Source organism: Esox lucius, chromosome 24 (assembly GCF_011004845.1).
Source record: "Esox lucius isolate fEsoLuc1 chromosome 24, fEsoLuc1.pri, whole genome shotgun sequence".
In the NCBI taxonomy this organism is placed as follows: domain Eukaryota; kingdom Metazoa; phylum Chordata; class Actinopteri; order Esociformes; family Esocidae; genus Esox; species Esox lucius.
This window is the reverse complement of record NC_047592.1, coordinates 16,227,306-16,244,421: the sequence shown is the minus strand read 5'-3', so window position 1 is coordinate 16,244,421 and position 17,116 is coordinate 16,227,306. Positions and strand designations below refer to the sequence as shown.

Below are 17,116 nucleotides of genomic sequence, written 5' to 3'. Positions count from 1 at the left end.
AGTCGGCCAGAAGTTGACTTTTCTTTAACCGGAAATGTGTCCGTTTCCAAAACACATCCGTGTTATAACGAACCAATCGATTGCTTAGTGAATAGTCACCAAAGAACACCATCTAAACATATTACTTAAACAAGTTCATACGGTTGAACAATTCCATATTAATTGAAATATCTACTGTAATATTAAGAAGAGTTACGTGACTGATATCGGATATGCCTCTTCGGTCTCTTACTTTGAACAAGGGGGAACTGTTCATGTGTTGTCGTTGCTACTAGTCCGACACAGTGCAAGCGGTGTCACATACTATCCCGCTAAACTAAGTGATCTCGAAGATATCTCGACACATTTTCTCAATTGACCTTACTGGAAATGTCGGATACATGGAGCAACATACAGGCACACAAGAAGCAGCTGGACTCGCTACGAGAGAGACTGCAGCGGCGACGGAAAGATCCTACTCAACTCTCTGCAGGTATATGCTAACATTAGCTAGCTAGTAAGAGGCGGGATTGGGAAAAGGAAGGACGAGGGCATACTAAACTCTTCTCCGGTCTGAATGCTAGTGATCTACATAGTCAGCGTTATTACAGACAATATGATTTACTTCGTGGTATTTAAAACAGAAAATATTTTCAGAAGTCGGAGGTAGCAGTTCTGAAGGAACTGCAACACGGAGTGACAGTCCAGGACCAACCCTCCAGAGCCCCCCACAGAAGGAGGCTGAACGCCCCCCGGATCCCGAACTAGAGAAAAGACTGTTGGGTTATCTGTCTGACCTTAGCCTCTCACTACCCTCTGACTCTTTGACCATCACTAAGGAGCTCAACACAGTGAGTGTGTGTCCTGCTAGCCAATGTTTATGGATTGGCACAGAGGCAAACTAAAGACTATGGACACCAGCAATTTCTATTTTGCTTTTCTTTTTCTATTCTTTTAGTCTTCCTCTCAAATCTGATCCTATTTTTTCCTGTTTTGCAGCCTGAAGCCCCCGTCACCCATGGTTGCATCCAGAGTCTGCTGCTCAAGTTCTCAGCCCAGGAGCTAATTGAAGTTCGCCAGCCATCCATGGCCACCTCGCCATCCTCTTCCACCTCCACGCTCGTAGTCTCCGTGGACCACACAAAACTCTGGGCCATGATTGGGGGAGGAGCCTTAGCCCAGAGGACGGGGGCCAAGCGTAAAGCGGAGGACCAGGGCCACCACAAAAGACTTCCAGGCTCCTCCCCTGCTCTGCAGAGCCCACCCTCCCCTCCGCCCACTTCTTCCATTTCCCTGGCACCCGCTTCCTCCTCCCAGCTCGTTGGGACCTCTGATTGGAAGGCTGGGGGTGGAAGGGGCGGGGCAGATAAACAGGGTAGGACCAGTAAGGGGCAGACATCTCATCTGGACATGGAGATAGAGAGCCTCCTTAACCAGCAGTCCACCAAGGAGCAGCAGAGCAAAAAGGTACATTCCCCTCTGAGGAGAGGGAAGATGGGGTTTATAGGATAGTATGAATACACACTAGTGCAAATGTATTAACACTGCCCAATGTTTGGTCAACACAGACATTGGCAAAATCAAAACCCAATTGTGTTTGTGTGTCTGGTAGATGAGCAGGGAGATCCTGGAGCTGCTGAACACCAGCACAGCTAAGGAACAGTCCATCGTTGAGAAGTTCCGTTCACGTGGTCGTGCCCAGGTCCAGGAGTTCTGTGACCATGGAACCAAAGAGGAGTGTATGCGGTCTGGATTTACACCCCAGCCATGCACCAAGTTGCACTTCCGGTCAGTGCTGCGATGTACTGTCTTAGAAATACCAAAATATGTACAATTCGGGATTATTCAAGAAATACAGATTTTCTGACTATCTTTGATTCTATACTTTTTAATCATCCCCACCAAAAAATATTTTTTCTTGTTTGCTGATCTGTCCTCTACGTACTATGTCATCATTTACCTTACACTTAACTTACACATCTCTTTTAATTGGATGATGCGTCTTATCCTTTCCCACTTTATTGGCTGAGCTTTGTTTTCCCGCCATCCTCCCAGACGCATCATCAACAAGCACACAGACGAGAGTCTTGGAGACTGCTCTTTCCTCAACACCTGTTTCCACATGGACTCGTGTAAATATGTCCACTACGAGATCGACGCCCCCCCAGAAGCTGAGGGGGGTCTGCTGGGCCCCCAGGCAGGTGGCCTGGAGGTGGGACTGCACCCGGGGGAGGAGGACAGCAACGTGGGGAAACTGTTCCCCTCTCAGGTGAGATAGAGACCGGGAATGGAGAGGGAGAGTTCGCGAGAGGAAGAGATGCAATTAAGGGATGGCAAGTTGACGGGCTATACTTCCTTCCTGGCTACATGTCCTTACACTTTTGAGTATTTTTGATCCCATCACAGTGGATCTGTTGTGACATCCGTGTCCTGGATGTGTCGATTTTGGGGAAGTTTTCCGTGGTGATGGCTGACCCTCCCTGGGACATTCACATGGAGCTGCCCTATGGCACTCTGACGGATGATGAGATGAGGAAGCTCCACATCCCCTTCCTCCAGGATGACGGCTTCCTCTTCCTCTGGGTGACTGGCAGGTACAAGGGGTGTACTCTATTGACCATGTACCAATATTGTGAACTGGTTAATAATGTAATCAGATCATACTTCTGGACTGATATACTGCTAATTTCAGCCAATCTGAATTCACGGATTAAAACTTCTGGCATACAGCCTATATTCCACGGCTAAGAGCTGTTATTCGGCCCGTCACATTACAGTATGCCTGGAACTAGCGCTTACTCGTGGTATTTTGGCAATGTAGCACAAACCCGCGAGATGCCTTGTTGTGGCCTATAATGGTGATAAATGAAACGTATACCGTGTCTGTGACGTCACATACATTTTTACTGCTCTAATTGCATTGACTGGTTTATAATAGCAACAAGGCATCTCAGGGGATTGTGGTATATTGCCAATATATCACGGCTAATCTCTGTATCCAGGCACTCCCAGATGTGTCGTGCCTGAGAACATCTCTTAGCCATGATATATTGGCCATATACCTCCCCCCCATGCGTTTTGCTGTAATGCTCTTATCTGTTTCTTTTAGGGCCATGGAGTTGGGTAGGGAATGTCTAAGTCTTTGGGGGTGAGTGTCTTTTTTTCATACGTTTATAGTAGGGGCTACTTAATAACTGGTCTCATCTGAATGTGGGCCTGTCCTTTTCCTTGCTTTATTTCATAGGTATGAGCGTGTTGACGAGATCATCTGGGTGAAGACCAACCAGTTACAGAGAATCATTCGCACTGGAAGGACTGGTCACTGGCTGAATCATGGGAAAGAGCACTGCTTGGTAAATCTGATTGTTTGGTGGATGTTATGTGATATGGTATAATGTGATGTTTGGTGAGTGTTATGTGATACGGTCATTACGGTGTAATGTGAATGTTATGTGAAATGGTGTGTCCTGAAGTGATACCTTATATTTTTGGTGAGTGTGATAGGTTGTAATATGAGTTGGTGTTTGGTGAGCATGTGGTTATGTTGTGATATGTAGATTTTTGATAGTTTTGTTTGGTGAATGTTATGTGATATGGTTTAATGTAATGTTTGGTTAGTGTTATGTGATATTGTGTAATGTTATGTGATATCGGGCCGGTTTTGCAGACATGTATTAAAACTAGTCTAGGACTCAGAAATCAAATTCAATAGAAAACTCCAATTATCTTGTTGTTTTAGTCCTAGACTAGGCTTAATCTGTGTCTTTGAAACCGGCCCATGATGTAATATAATATGATGTTTGGGGAGTATTATGGTATAAAGTGATGTTTGGTGGGTATGTGATATTTAGGGAGTGTTATGTGATACTGTCATTACGGTGTAATGTGAATGTTATGTGATATGGTCCGGTAGTGATACCTTATATTTTTTGTGAGTGTGATAGGTTGCAATATGAGTTGGTGTTTGATAAGCATGTAGTTATGTTGTGATCTGTTGAGTTTGGATGGTTTTGTTTGGTGAATGATATGTTATGTGGTGTTTGTGGAATGTTATGTGATATTTATAATGTGATCTTTGGTTAGTTTTATGTGATATGGTATAATGTGATGTTTGGTGGGTATTTGATATTTGGTGTTAGGTTTTATGTTATAATGAGATGTTTGATGGGTGTGTGATATTTGGGGAGTGTTATGTGATGTGTTGTGATGATTGGTGAATGTTATGTGATACAGTGTAATGTGAAGTTTGGTGAATGTTATGTGATGTGTCCTGAGTGTGATAGGTTGCAATATGAGTTTGTGTTTGGTGAGCATGTGGCTATGTTGTGATCTGTTGAGTTTGGATGGTTTTGTTTGGTGAATGTTATGTGATGTTGTATAATGTGATGTTTGTTTAGTGTTATGTGATATGGTGTATTGTGAGGTTTGGTGAATGTTATGAGATATGGTGTGTTCTGAGTGTGATAGGTTGCAATGTGGTATGGTGTTTGGTAAGCGTGTGGTAGTATGTTTCTTTTGACTGTATTGTGATATGTCTTTGGGTGTTTGTCTGTGTTCTGATATTTTGTGATGTTTGTAGAATGTGATCATTTGTGTTCCCTCATACCTCTCATTCCTCCTGATCGGACAGTCTGGGGCAATAGGTTTAGTGTTGTGGGATAGCGTGTGTGTAGTGTAGTATTGTTTTTATGATTTAGACCACTCAACATACCCTTACCATGTTCCTGCGTGTGTTCCTCCCCCCAGGTGGGAGTTAAGGGAAACCCTCAGGGCTTCAACAGAGGGCTGGACTGTGATGTAATCGTGGCAGAGGTCAGGGGTCAATCAACATGGGCTGCTTTCGTTGACGCAGTTTTTATCTGTCCATGAAAACGGACCCTTGGGGCCATTTGATGTTCCATTCAAGCTCTAAAGGAGCCTGAGATGTTTTAACTCAATAGTGTCTTCTCTCTCTCAGGTACGTTCCACCAGCCACAAGCCAGATGAGATCTATGGGATGATTGAGAGACTCTCACCTGGCACCAGGAAGATTGAGCTCTTTGGCAGACCCCACAATGTTCAACCCAACTGGTGTGTTTATCGTATTTCCGTGTTGAATAATTGTCTGTAGTTGTGCTTTTTTTTTTCAAGCCTTCTTTTCTCTCCCTCCCAGGGTAACTCTTGGGAATCAACTGGATGGGATCCACCTCTTGGACCCTGACGTTGTGGCTCGCTTCAAGAAACGATACCCAGACGGGGTGATCTCCAAAACCAAGAACATGTAGGGTCGTCTTTAACAGCCTGTGAAGGTTCAACATTGTCAATCAGTATTCGTGTTATGTTATGAACCTAGTCGCAGAGGGGAATGAAGAACAGCATACACTGATCAACGCTGACTTGAACTTTGATGGACTGCCTTCTGTCCTTTTTTTCCATGTCTCTTTTTGTACCTTTTAGAATGTTTTGTATTAAAAAGGTTGTTCAAGTAAATATCTGCATCAGATATTTACACATTTCACATAAAGCAAACAAGAATACACCCATCATTATTCTGGTATATGTTTTTTTGTATTATTACTTTGTTAGTATATTTTGTCAATGAGAATAAAGAACAATTTTGGGATCTTTAATTTCCATTCAAATTGTTGAACATCAGGATGTTATTGAAAGTACAACATTGATATTTTCAAGTTCATAAACACTTCAGTTATGGGTGATTATGTACATTCCATTATTACCACAAAAGTTCCAGGTAGTTACAGTGCTCAAGCAACACAGTTAGAAAGTATCTACGACTTACATTTGTTAAAAAAAATAAACAAAATGTGTTTTATCCTTAAACTATTAAGTGAGGCATCTCTGTTCACCTTTTAGGCCATTTATTTGATGTTCCCCACTCAGGAAAGGTAAATGTTCCCTAAGCTCAGAGAGGCTTCAAAGATGTTTAGATATTAATAAACAATAGGCTCGTTCCAAGCAGTCAGGGCACTACAGCAGTGTCAATACCACATGTATTTTCACTTAAAAGATGTTGAGTAAAAAAAAAGGCACAAATATACATATACTATATTAGCCAAACGTATCAAATCGAGTTGCTGCATCTTTCTTAGCAAGTTAGGATACCGTCATGATTAAGAAAGCTGGTGTTCAAAGTTTGGAGTGCTTAAGCTTGTTGTATTTACTGGCTATGGTATTGTAAAGTTTATTGATATGTGGCCATTTATGAGACCCAATCAATCCAGTAACCCACACTCCAACATGTGCATTCATTAAAGCGAAGTAGAAAAATAAATTGGTGAAAAGAAAAAAATGCCCCCCCCCCCCAAAAAAAAGAAAAGGAAAAACAATGCACTTGGTAGGTAATGATGTTGTAAACATTTCTCCATTACATTTTTCCACTAGCTATGTTAGCATTGCATTCAGTCTTTCTCTGTTGTAGTGAAGAACTCAAATCTACTGCGAAACATCCATGACTTCACTGTCACTCCTGAAGGGTAAATTGAGAAAGATATATACAACTGAGCAGAGGAGGTCTCGGCTCTTCACACAGAACCTTTTGCCCCGTTCGCTGTTCAGTTTAGCTCGATTGAGAAATGGCTACCATAGACACGCGAGAAGCTAGCGTTGATGGATGATGACGGCTGCTGGACAATCCCAGGTAGTCACTCCCTGATTCAGTCCACATTCTCATGTTAGATGCCAAAACGAACACTACCCCGGAGAGTGAGGCTGCTCTCAACAGGTTGCGTCCACTGCGTTGAAATTGCTGTCCATCTGGTGTCTGAAGGAGAGACGAGCCTTGGTAGAGAAGTAGATCTGGGATCCGCGCAGGCTGCTGGCGCCCTCGCCATCGCTGCCCACCGACACTGTAGATGACAGACGAGGCTTTCTTTCCTCTCTGGAGACTGGTGGGATAGGATCTTTGTGGGTAGAGGGTGAGGGTTGAGGAGAGAAAGAGGCAGGATGAAAAATCACATCTTAATTAGGTGTTTCTCCATGTCCCAACATCGTGTGATTTGATGATTTACACACTGGAACGCATGATGCCACCAATGTGACAGTTGGTAATAGTGTATATAATACATTTAAAAGATTCACTGTATTATTGGTAAGTATCTCCTGTTTAGATTATTGTCCTGTTAAAATGGTCATTCCTCTCCCAGTTTCGTGTTGAACCAAGCTTTCCGAGTTCAACCAATAATTCCTCTGAAATCTTGTCTGTAATTTTTTTTATTCTCTGGAATTCACTCTGGAGTTTAGGTCATTATTGTGTTATTGAGGGGTCCGTTCTAGGTTTTTTCTCCATCGCAGAAGTTGAATTATTAAATTTTCTAAATTATCAATGGCCTTTACATGCAAACTCCCGAAGGACAATGTATCTTTGATTTGCCTTGTTGGTTAAATACATCATGGATAACTTATAACCTGACCATGTCTAACAAGATGACTATTAAGTTTTTTTTATTGTTAACTTCTACCAAACAATGCCATTCTCATATTGCTTTTGAAACATCTTTGTAGTTTAATCTGTACTTGAGATGTAATACTTGACAAATGGATCTTACAGTAGTTGTTTGTATGGAGGACAAAGAAAGTAATGTAAACATTTAAACATTAATAAATAAAGTGATACTCCTGAACTAATTTTATCTTTTTGTCAATACAGTACCTATGTAAAAATAAACATACGTCCATTTACAGAATCGTTAGTGTAAATTATCACAAACAAAATCCCAATTAAATCAATAAAAACATTTTAGAGTTTACTGGGAGGGTAATTCAACTTTTCAATCTGTTAACCATTTTGCTAATATGACAAACAGTTTAATAGAGCAGAATCGTTATTATAAATGAATGACTATATAATTTTGGGATGTCTGGCTTTATAAGGGGCTGGTCCAAGCCTTTCTTTAACATGGCCTTACTGACATCCCGGATGATAGGGAATAACTAGTTTCAACATGCCTTCCAGGTCATGTCTATGCTGGGCTTAGTGATAATGCACATAATCAGTACTATGTAATGTGGTATACAGTATATACACAAACCAATAAAACATGTAATGGGAGTCTGTAGTTCTCTTACCTGCTGGTGGGGGGCACTGTTTTGCCTTGCATCGTTCTTTACAGCGCCTGTACCAAGGGAAGCACTGAAGCACCTTCACACCCATGGCTGTAGATGGAGAGAGGAGTTCTGAGACAAAAAGAAAGTGAGTTAAGAAAGAATGGTATAAATCTTTTACTTGTGTACATATTTTATGCCGCATACCTTGTAAACCTCTAGTTGCAAAGCATTTACCCATTTCTCAATTGCCTAGAGGTTTTGTCAGGAATGGACTAAATATCTGACATTTCTGGACAATGCCAGGTAGGCTATTCAATATTTCTGCTCACTGGGCCAAGAGTTACCCTGTCTACATAGTTTTTTAGCACCAAATGACAAGAAACTGGCTAATATTGGGTGCCTCAAAAGAGAATATGGGCTGATGTGTTATGAATGCCAGAGAGGATTTCTGGGCCAGAGTAATGTTAGTGTTATCTTGAAATCCCAAGATAACATATCAAATCACAAATTCTCAGCCAACTGATTAGACTGGCCTTGACAGACTGACCTTTAGTTTCCAAAACAATTGCTTAACAATTTTTTTTTTCCACAAGGCCACTTTCTATTAATTAACCTCTATCAACCAGACATTAACAAGATACAGTAAGTCAAATGGGCCTTTATCTCAGAGCGAAACAATGATGGAATTATAACGGTTTGGTTCACTAGTCCAGGGAATTCATAATGGAATTAGTCCAATAATGTCACTCTGAGGGGACGATCTGTTCAATGACAGGACACCATGAAACCTGATGAGGCTTAGTTAATCTCTGTTGTCTCTGGTCAACAGTCAGGCAAAGGCACTTGAGCATTCAAACACATGCGCGAGTACACACACACACACACACACACACACACACACACACACACACACACACACACACACACCCATAGATAATCCAGTAGACGTCAACGGGCTACAGCAGACGGATAGAGGAGCTGAATAAACCCAAGGCTGGAATTACACAGAGGTCACATGACACATACAACCCAGGCAGGATAAGTGAGGCCAGATATATCTCCTGTTTGTGTTTTACTCTGGAAGCACTTTGGGATTCTGCCCTACAGAAGTTATCTTCTGGAAAATGGCCTGTGGGACACTAACATGAATGTATTTGTGTCCTAGGTTGGTCCAGCGCTCTAAACAGCTGTGGGACACTAATATGAATGTATTTGTGTCCTAGGGTGGTCCAGCGCTCTAAACAGCTGTGGGACACTAACATGAATGCATTTGTGTCCTAGGGTGGTCCAGCGCTCTGAACAGCTGCCTCCGGGGCACACCTACAGTTGCATCGTCCAGTCCACTACTGGCCAGGAAAAACGTTATCTTCACTGTCTCTGTCAATAAAGCATTTTTCATCAATACATACAGCTCCCGAAAAAATTAAGAGACCACTGCACCTTTTTCTCTCATAACCAAAAAAGTTGGAAAGTTTTGAGTGAGGAACAGAAGCGTTCAACTTGCAGTGGTCTCTTCATTTTCCCCCTTTTATTCCTCACTCAAAACCTTCCTTTTTGACTTTTTTGGAAAGGAAAGAAAAAGGTGCAGTTTTCTCTTTTTAAGGTGCAGAGTGGTTGAAAGAATGATCTCCGCATTGTATGGTTCCCAGTGTGAAGCATGGAGGAGGAATTGTGATGGTGTGGGGGTGCTTTGCCGGTGTCTGTGATTTATTTAGTATTCAAATCACACACAACCAGCACGACTACCACAGCATTCTGCAGTCATACGCCATCCCATCTGTTATGCGCTTAGTAGGACTATTATTTGTTTTTCAACTGGACAGACACAAAACACATCCAGGCTCTGTAAGGGCTATTTGACCAAGGAGAGTGATGATACTGCATCAGATGACCTGGCCTCCATAAACCCAACCATAAACCCAACCTCAACCCTATTAGTTTGGGACAAGCTGGACCACAGAGTGAAGGAAATGTAGCCAACAACTGCTCAGCATACGCAGAAACACTCAGTTCTGACAGTTCTACCTGCAGAAAGTTGGACCTCGTCCACCTAAAAGCTATATTTTAGACAGACACTGATTAATTTAGCCACTTATGAATTCCTAAGGGGGAAGGGGATGCTTGAGTAAGTGATCGCACTGTGATTGAGTGGTCAGAGCTCCATTAGATGCAGGCGTTGACTATAGGACATCCCCTTGTTTGTTGTTGTACGGGCATTATTCTGAGGAACATTGATATTACGCCATTTTCAGTGGAAGAGGTTAGTTGTCAATTTAAATGACCTTTCATTTGTGGTAGGTTAGCGGCTCATCTATTACCTTCTAAATGCCACTCAAGTCTCAGTGTTTTACCTGATCAATATAAACTAATTTCACATATTGGTTACCCTAGTCCCATTGACCTTATGTTATAAGCTACCGGAGTAGTACAGACGCAACGTTAATGTCTTCCCTCTGTGGAGACAATCCCACTGCTTTCCATTATAAATCCCCTCACAAGGTATTGCATCATCATAGAGCTCAATTCGGCTTCTGCTCCGTGGCAACATCAACAGAGGATGGTGGGGGAGGGAGGGGTGGAGCCTGCTGACAAATTGACGCTTTCCTGCAAACCCATGACCACATAAAACAGACGCCTTTCTGCGGATTCTGCTGTGATTGCAGACGTGCAATCTGGAGTGAACACCCTCTTACCGGTTTTTCACTCATTGTTAGTCAGTGAGTTTCTGTGTGTGTGTGTGTATGCTTGTGTGCTTTCCTGGCTGCTACAGGAGTCTGCACTCACAGGGCAGGTTCATAAAGCCTGCACACAAGCGGTTTTGACCCCTAGGGGTCAGGCTAAAGGGGACTTATAAATGTGACACCCATTCCCATGTCGACCGTCACGAGGGTTGAAAATAGCCATCAGAGCATCTTTTCCCTCTCTTACTTTATATCACCGTAACAACTCTTTCTTTAATCACTCTCTCGCTACACCCCCACCCCCCCATTCTCTTTCACTTCCATTTCCTTTGGTCTGGTGTTGCTTTGCACACCTCTCAGCGTGTGGACAGCGAATATATTACATCACTTACATGTTGTTTGGCCCAGTTCTACCTGCAGAAAGTTGGACCTCGTCCACCTAAAAGCTATTTTAGCCCTTCAGCTAGACAGACACTGATTCATTTAGCCACTTATGAATTCCTAAGGGGGAAGGGGATGCTTGAGTAAGTGATAGCACTGTGATTGAGTGGTCAGGGCTCCATTAGATGCAGGCGTTGACTATAGGACATCCCCTTGTTTGTTGTTGTACGGGTATTAGTGTATTGTACAAAGGAGAGTGTGGGAAAGTGAGCGGAGTGGGCAGGAAAACTAAAGAAACCTGGGTTCTGTTGGAGGCAAGGCAAGTTTATTTGAACAGCGCATTTCATACAAAGGGCATTTCCAAGTGCGTGACATTATATAAACTGATGGGAATAATGGAAATGAATGTAGCACAAAAGACAACGCACGCAAATAGAAACATCACATTTAAGATGGCTTAAAGATTATTAAAATATAATAGTGCATATTGTTCAGGTTTAGGTTTCTTTGCCTGTTTCTTTCCCTATGTCAAAGTTACACGGCGATAATACATTCTTTGGGTATTAATAACCTTCTCAGAAACACTCTGTTTTTCTCATTCTTTGGTCTCACTCACGCACAAACACACACAAACACACGAATGGCTGGTCAGTGCAGTCGTGTGGAATTTTGGGCCCTGGTCATTAATGGCTGCAGTACAGCGAGTCTCTGGCAGAGATCGACAACCATACCGAGCTTTGAGCAGAACAACCACCCCTGTCCGGTGGTGGGGGGAGTGGAGGTAAGGATGGGGGGTGAGGGGGGGATGAAGAGATGGAGAGAAAGGACTCAGATAGAAGAGAGGAATAAAAGAGTGAGAAAAAAAAAGTCAGACAGAGAGAAAAAGAGAGGGAGAGAGTTGAACACAGTTCCCACATAAACACAATAGTGAAAGTGGATTTTGGGGCTCTCTTTTCCTGCGGCCGTTTCTTCCCTCCTGAAAAGGCCCGGGGCGACGTGACGGACGTGCAGCGCGGAACCATGTGGTTTTCCACTCACTGCCAGCTCAGTGACTTGTTGGGGCAGCTACGGATTGCTCAATATTACCATAAATATTAGTAGGTTGTGCTCTGGCCTTGTGTGTTTGTGGTTTCAAAGTGATTACCCACAGTTTACTTTCGACACACCTGCCTGTACAGTATGTGTGCAAACACGTCACAGATTTTAGGAGAAATGTACACTGTAAATAGTGTCACTATTTTAAATAGAGATTCCTGGTGTGTGTCTTCTGTAAAATGGCTGGCGGCTTATAGGCTAGAAGTACCACATTATACAGGCAAACTTAACAGATGTCAGATTTCCATGTGTATATATAAAAAAATTGTTTAACTCCAGTCCAATCTTCTCCTCTTTAGGAGGCCTACAGTATGTTGGTAATGGTATTTCTGGAATAATACAAAGTGTTTATGAGCTCCAGGGACTGTTCTCTCTCTGAAAACCAAGGCATCCGCTCCAATAAAAGGCTCATCCCAGTCAGAGGGCCTCCGAGCACGTACCGGGCTGAATGAAGTGACACAACAATGGACTATTGGCAAAGCCAAACTGCTAGGTGAACAGTGAGTGCCCCAACACACACCTTTTTGTCAATGTTCTTTCCCCACCACCACCCCCCACCCTCATGATAGAAAACAACATCTAACTGGATTGATGAGCACTGAACGATCACCAGCCCACATAAAAAACCTTAACCTAGTATAAATACTTATTTCCTGTGTATTTACGTTTTTTGTGGACCAAATCAATTTGAAAGTACAATGAAGTACTATTTTCACATGCAGTACCTGGTTTAAATGCATTGGGGTGTGTTTTAATCTGTCCATTTAAGTGTATTTCCAGACAGATTTTAATATACAACAACTTGTATTTATCAGAATACGTTTAATTGATGTTAAAGGAAATCAGAAACAGTCTGGTTCCAAATTATTTGGGTAGTGACAATTTTTTTTCTTTGGCTCCATACTCCAGCATTTAAGATCTGAAATTACGCAATGACTATGAAGGTAAAGTGCATACTCCTAGCTTTATTGAAGTGGGTGTGATACATGCCTTTTAGCAATCATACAGTTTCAAATTCATGATTATCTGTAGTCACTGTAGCAAGTGTTTAAAAATATATTGTTATTAAAGGTAAAATGTTCTCCAAAATGCCATCATTATTTAGACCTACTGTTCTTTGGGGAAGCGATTAATCACAACCAAAACAAACACAAGTTTCTGGTCACATGTAGTGAATCGCGTGCTACGGCGTCAGCAATATGAGTGCATATTTTAAATGCACGTATTGCATGTGTCCTAATACATTTCCACTTCAAATCCAAAGTAGGATGTGAAGTACTGAGCAATAACATAAAAAACGTGTCACTGTCAAAGTACTTATGGACACAATTCAAATGTTTCGCAGTAGCATATTACTGTGTTTCCGTTTAAACTGAAAGCTGAGCGCGTGAGGACGTAAATAAAGGAGAGATTTTGTCCCACAAACACCACCTTGTTTGGAAACATTTGGAGACCAGTGGCCCAGATATAAATGAACACCCGTGCGCTAACAGTTGAATATGTGCCAAGGTCTCAAAGCAAAAATGAACTGAAGTCAAATCTAAACAACAACATGCAACCCAATGTTAAGCCTAAAACTCATTAAGCTTGATTATCATAGTAAATAGCATTCACGCTGGCTGTACAGCAAAGCGCACAACAGGTAGCCTACGTCCAACACAGACACCAAAATCAACGGCCGGCGGCCGCACTCCCTCTCTGGGGTAGATTACAATTAAACTTTCCCTTAACATTAGGCTAATGTTCATCTCTACATGTAAGGGCAACATGTAGAGACGAACATTACTTCACTTCGAACTGATTAAACGTGCAAATAAATCACTACTATGAAATAATTTAACAACGGCTGATTTCATCTTTGCTCATCATACAAGTATTAAAGTCTCGAGCTACAATACGTAACTGTTAAAATAAAAAGTATAAAAACCTACCTTATACAGGTGTAAATTGCAGATCTTAAAGAAAAGTGTTTGAGTATATTATTACCTATACAACTTTACTGCCCTACTGGATCCAATTAAAATGCGATTTCACCATTTGAAACTTTGGTCCATTAGATGTGTCAGTTCGAATAACTATCAAGACCTCCGCTAGACTCCGCAAGGCGAACGTTCTGTACTACAGGAAAATTTGTGAAGCGCGTGGAGCGCCTGCACTTTAAATAGCTAATCCCTGGAGCAGGGCCACAAATCAAATCCGACACGCCTTCTCCCTCTTCATCTCTCTTTCTCTGCTCCTCTATTCCATTTTCACTTGTCTTCTACAGTCCATAACAGGCATTGATGGACAGCCGTGAACTGGAAATATAATCAGTTACGGTTAATGTCTGTGTATAAAAAAGTTAAAAGTTAAAGTGTTACATTTTATATACACGTTTTGAGAGCTGTTATTGCCCACGTAGTCGTTTTGGAAGTCTGTTGGCACTTTGATGTAATAATAATGTCTTCTAAAAAATGTATTATATGGAAGAGCTGAGAAGAATGTTGAAAGACATTTAAGTTAGTGGGATGTTGGAGTCAAATGGCACGGGGCAGGATTTAAAACCATCTTTTGTCGCTCACTCACAGCTCATTCAACATGGAAGATTTTCATCTGCACACACGCGCTGGAGGTGAACGCTAGACATGAGCTCAACCACGACTTAGATAATCAGGGGGAAGTGTCAGTCTGTGATTGGACCGGACATGTCAGGCATCACGTAGCTGCTGCCTTTTCACTCAGGCAGCCTTGTTGTAATTCTGGGAATTTTTCTAAGCTTCCGGGTAAAAGAACTGAAGAGGAACTGCAGTGGTGTGTCTGTCACCACAAGCAGAGTAGTGGGAGGTTCATTGCATTGTGGGGCTCATTAAGATTTTGGTTGCAAGTCACTGATCTTCAATTGTTTGGTCTGGTCTGCTGTGACATTTGGGAATTGGAAGTGAAATATGCCTAGATATTGAGGACAACAGATTCTCTCTGTGCAACCTCAGGGATGTGGAATGTTTACACTGACCATTTGGCATGAGGCTTTCTGTGGAGATGTGACCTGTAATGGGTAGACATGCCCTTCAATGTATATAACAGCTAGCAAACATTTTTACAGTGAGAACATTTCGGAATGTTCATTTAATAAAACAACTCTGCTGGTGTTATTCCAGTAAATACTGAATGAATTTTCTCCCTTGATTTGTACAGGTTCTCTATTATTTATTCGCTATATGTAACCGATAAAATCTAACAGGCTGTAGCCTACTGGAGCAGCTTACTGAAGTAATGGATGGAAAAGGCAGGTGTGGTTAATGTGTGTATGGTATTAAACTGTGTAAAACTATAGTAAGACAACACTTTTTATACAGTAAAAACCTTTGATGAACGAAGTCACTCACGCAGACTAAGCAACAGCCGTGTGTAGGTCAGGAGGTCTCCTGGATTGTTAGACTCTAGAGAGTAGATGTCGTTAATCAGGATCAAAGGAAATTAGCAAATAATGCTGTGAAGATAATAATCTCGTAAAAGAGGGAATTAGTGACATACAGCTCCGGAAAACATTAAGAGACCACTGCACCTTATTCTTTCTTTTCCAAAAAAGGGTTTAAATTAAGAGACCACTGCAAATTGAACGCTTCTGTTCCTCACTCAAAACTTTCCTTTTAACTTTATCGGAAAGGAAGGAAAAAAGGTGCAGTGGTCTCTTAATGTTTTCCGTAGCTGTAGGAATTAAAGGAGAAGGACAAATCAGTGAACGTGGAATTAAAAGGCAAATCATGAAAGACAGCAAGAAAGAGAGATCACTAACTTACATTTCTTTCTCTCTCTTTCTCTCACCTACTTTCTATGACAAATACAAATGTCAACAAACTTCAGAGATGCCTTTACATGCCCCTATATCCCCTGAACTATTTCCAGTCACTGGTAAGTTCCTCTCAGTTTATTCATAACTGTCTCAGCAAGCACTGACGAGTGGTTTTAGTTTGTTTCCTGGAATCCTATGGTGTATATGATCAAGTCAGCCAAACCAGTACCTATGGAGTCATGGTGACCTGTCATCATGTGACATAAGGCAGTTTACTTGGAAACAAACTTGGATGCCAAATCTGCACCAAATCAAAACAAAATCTATATTAGCTGCAAGAGTTGTATAAACACCTCCCCTCTTTCGGAATGTGTGAGAGACGATGAGAGGGAATGGAGGAGGGTTGGACCTAGGAGAGAGGCTGGTGGAGGAGGGTTGGACGCAAGAGAGAGGCTGGTGGAGGAGGGTTGGACGCAAGAGAGAGGCTGGTGGAGGAGGGTTGGACCCAAGAGAGAGGCTGGTGGAGGAGGGTTGGACCCAAGAGAGAGGCTGGTGGAGGAGGGTTGGACGCAAGAGAGAGGCTGGTGGAGGAGGGTTGGACGCAAGAGAGAGGCTGGTGGAGGAGGGTTGGACCCAAGAGAGAGGCTGGTGGAGGAGGGTTGGACCCAAGAGAGAGGCTGGTGGAGGAGGGTTGGACCCAAGAGAGTGGCTGGTGGAGGAGGGTTGGACCCAAGAGAGAGGCTGGTGGAGGAGGGTTGGACCCAAGAGAGAGGCTGGTGGAGGAGGGTTGGACCCAAGAGAGAGGCTGGTGGAGGAGGGTTGGACCTAGGAGAGAGACTGGTGGAGGAGTGAGAGGGATAGAAGAGAGGGGAAAAGAGGGACAGAGGGGTGAAGGTGGACAAGGAAAGGGGGGGAGGATGGAGGAGAGCAAGGGGTTGGAGGACAGAGGGAATGGAGGAGTTGGGAGGACGGGGGGTGGAGGACAGAGGAAAGAAGGAACAGAAGAGGGTGGAGGAGTCTGTTTTTTGTCACCCTGATCCTCGCACATCTAAACAGTGACTTAAAAGGCTGTTAACATTTAATCTCACAGCCGCAACAGTGCAAGATCACCTGAGGGTGATCTCCTTGAAGATGATACCTCCCCTGACAGGCCCTCGGTCACCCT

At 42.6% G+C, this 17,116-nt stretch overlaps 1 protein-coding gene and 1 long non-coding RNA gene across 2 annotated transcripts; one reads left to right on the top strand and one right to left on the bottom strand.

Moving 5' to 3' along the window:
- The first annotated feature begins 59 nt into the window (after positions 1-59).
- mettl3 (methyltransferase like 3) lies at positions 60-5,581 on the top strand. Its single transcript, XM_010900696.4, has 11 exons — positions 60-472; positions 637-830; positions 979-1,446; positions 1,592-1,767; positions 2,035-2,248; positions 2,386-2,573; positions 3,089-3,127; positions 3,224-3,332; positions 4,726-4,791; positions 4,937-5,049; positions 5,132-5,581. Exons 1-11 carry the CDS (start codon positions 370-372, stop codon positions 5,241-5,243), a joined length of 1,782 nt encoding a protein of 593 aa, XP_010898998.1. The 5' UTR covers positions 60-369; the 3' UTR covers positions 5,244-5,581.
- LOC105028164 lies at positions 5,571-14,325 on the bottom strand. Its single transcript, XR_829355.4, has 3 exons — positions 14,111-14,325; positions 8,044-8,151; positions 5,571-6,878 (listed from the first exon to the last, which is right to left on the bottom strand). It is a non-coding gene; the product is annotated as an uncharacterized LOC105028164 (long non-coding RNA).
- Positions 14,326-17,116: the final 2,791 nt, after the last annotated feature.

Bases quoted from the DNA above. Each gene is read 5' to 3' on its own strand.
- mettl3 (XM_010900696.4), top strand. From the start codon at position 370: ATGTCGGATACATGGAGCAACATACAGGCACACAAGAAGCAGCTGGAC. The intron at 1,447-1,591 runs GTACATTCCCCT...TGTGTCTGGTAG, and splicing joins AGGAGCAGCAGAGCAAAAAG to ATGAGCAGGGAGATCCTGGA. The intron at 2,249-2,385 runs GTGAGATAGAGA...ATCCCATCACAG, and splicing joins GGAAACTGTTCCCCTCTCAG to TGGATCTGTTGTGACATCCG.